The 2,557-nt window shown below is 33.3% G+C and overlaps 1 protein-coding gene across 1 annotated transcript; it reads right to left on the bottom strand.

The window, feature by feature from the left end:
• Positions 1-477: 477 nt before the first annotated feature.
• LOC132738712 (uncharacterized) lies at positions 478-2,192 on the bottom strand. Its single transcript, XM_060726303.1, has 2 exons — positions 1,499-2,192; positions 478-1,460 (listed from the first exon to the last, which is right to left on the bottom strand). The coding sequence occupies exons 1-2, from the start codon at positions 2,190-2,192 to the stop codon at positions 478-480; spliced, it is 1,677 nt and encodes a 558-aa protein (XP_060582286.1).
• Positions 2,193-2,557: the final 365 nt, after the last annotated feature.

Genomic DNA, 2,557 nt, shown 5'->3' on the forward strand with positions numbered 1-2,557 from the left:
TCAAAAGCTTTTAATTTTGGTGTACCTTGATAGTTCCCAAAAGCTTATTCATTTGGGCTATTACCTGAACAATATTTTCATGCTGATTATTTTTATTGCAATTAATAAAATACAGTGACTAAGTATTTTATATGGAAGTCAAAATAGTACTTTTTATAGTTTGCGACTTTAATGCCAAAATAACTTCACATTTATTGTGTCTTTCTTCAGGTAACAAAACATGTAACATAATCTAAAACAATTATTTGAAAAATTTGAAGGAAATATTTATTCGATTCTGAGGCATAATGTGCCTTTAACTTCTCCTTACATAGATACTTATCTTATTATTTGAGAGAGACAAACCAAAAATATGTCAAACTTAAGATAGTTTTGTTAAATAAATAAAAGACCTACATATACAATCAGTGTTCGATAATACGTAATAAACGCACATCTAAGTTATGCCTCCAATACATGTCAATTGGTATCAAATACTTAATTGATATCAAATACTTTGATATCACATTTTGACCCGTCATATATAAACATCCTCGTCTGATCATCAGAAACCGCAAAACAAAAGGGACACTGGACACCTTTCACAGCAATAGGAAGTACCTTTCTTGTATTTGGTGTAACCATGATTAGTTTATCACTGATACCTTTACAACAAACAATAACCGCCCCATCATGTGTCATAACAAGTTGTCTTGGTGATTTTATATCATTGCTCGTTATTTTATCCTTAACTTTCCCATCAACAGTAAACTCAACAAGAGCATTTTCATAGTAATCAGACACAATGTAGCTTTTGTTGTTGTCGTTACATAGGGAAATATAATAAGGATGTGGACAATGTTTCCCGATATCAAACTTTTTCATTATGTTCCCTTGTATGTCAAGTAGCTGAACGCATCCTGGATTAACAAACGATACAACAAAAACTCCGTCACGGTAGTCGATTCCTCTACAGTCCCCTCTGACCTTTATACTGTGACTTTTAAAAATTCCATTTGATGTATTTATGAATAGTATTTCACCTGTTGATACTAAAGTTACTGCGAATAATATCGAATTGATATCAGTTACGTCCCATGGTGGACCATCTGTTTCTAATCTAAAGGTTATCTTATTCTTGTCTACGTTTAAAAGTTTAAGACAATGATTATGAAAATCAACAAGCAAGAGTTCATCAAATGAAATCAATGCCATTCCTGATATGAAGCATTGCTTTGGGTCCTTTACTGACCTGACATTAAGACTTTTTAACAGCGTCGTTTGAATATCTTTGAGGCTCTTTTTGCTGTGTGTACGTAATTTCCGCTTTTGTTCATTAATTACACCAATGGCAATGTTACCTTTTACAACTTTTTCTAACTCTTGAGACTTTACAAAATCAAATATTTCAATCTCACATTTAGATGCTAGTTCCACTGTTGAAATCTGGCAGGCTTCAATCTTTTCATGAGCAAGTTTTGCTATACAAACAATTGATTTATCTTGTCTGTATTTTTACTTATTTCATCTTGACATTTTCTCATCTCAGTTTTCATAGACTCAAATTCGTTTTGCATGTGCCCAAGCTGAGACACTTGTTTCGATGTCAGCTGATCTATTCGTTTCAGCAGATCTGCCTCAGCATTATCCAAATATTCGTTTATCTCTTGACGGAAAATATGAACTTCTTTCCTAATTTTTTCTCTCATTTCATCAGTAGCCTTTATGCCTTCTACAATATCACCTTGGTAAGATGAAATTCTACTCAGAAGGGTTTCCATCTTTTTCCTGATTTGCACGAGTTCCTCGCTGGTATCGTAGCTGTCGGAGACATCATTGACGAGTTTAACAGAACACGTTTTGTGGCTAAGGACCATACAATCTCCGCATCCTACAGAATTGTGGTCTTCACAATAAAACTTTATAATTTCAGTATGATGGATTGAACACAACTCCGTACATGGATCGTCTTGCTTTTTCCTTGATTTTGGCATTTCATCCTTCGACTTGATCACGTGATTTTTACTTATAGCTAATTTTCGATGAGCCTTTAAACATGGAGAACAGATGAACTCGTTACAAGTTTCACAGAATGCCTCCGCTTCTACTGTGTCACCGTCACACTCACAAGGCTGGCAAAAAACTGTAAGTTGTCTCCCTTGGTTAGATGTTGAATGTTTATCGTCGCATTCCTTACGACCTGATACCTCCATTTTGTGTTTATGAAAATCCATATTCATACCACAAAGCAATGAAAATCCTCTTAAATTTTGAATTATGATATAAAAAATTTTTGTCAAGTTTGACAACGTGAACTATTACGATAGTAAGTTATATCCGTGAATTGTTGCTGCTTCAAACAAATTTAATATAAGCTTACATTTTCCTGATTGTTGTAAAGTTTATCTGTATGTAAACAGGAAGTTTAAATATTAGAACATATTCAAGGGGGACAATAGTTCGGTAAAATTTATGACCGAAATAGTTACCTTTCTTTATTTGTGATACATTAGTAATTTATATTAAGAAGCGGTATTGAATTACCATGTAACATTTATAAAGCTACATATCTACTTAT

This window comes from Ruditapes philippinarum, unplaced genomic scaffold (genome assembly GCF_026571515.1).
Source record: "Ruditapes philippinarum isolate M1 unplaced genomic scaffold, ASM2657151v2 ctg777_1_1_1_1, whole genome shotgun sequence".
NCBI lineage: Eukaryota > Metazoa > Mollusca > Bivalvia > Venerida > Veneridae > Ruditapes > Ruditapes philippinarum.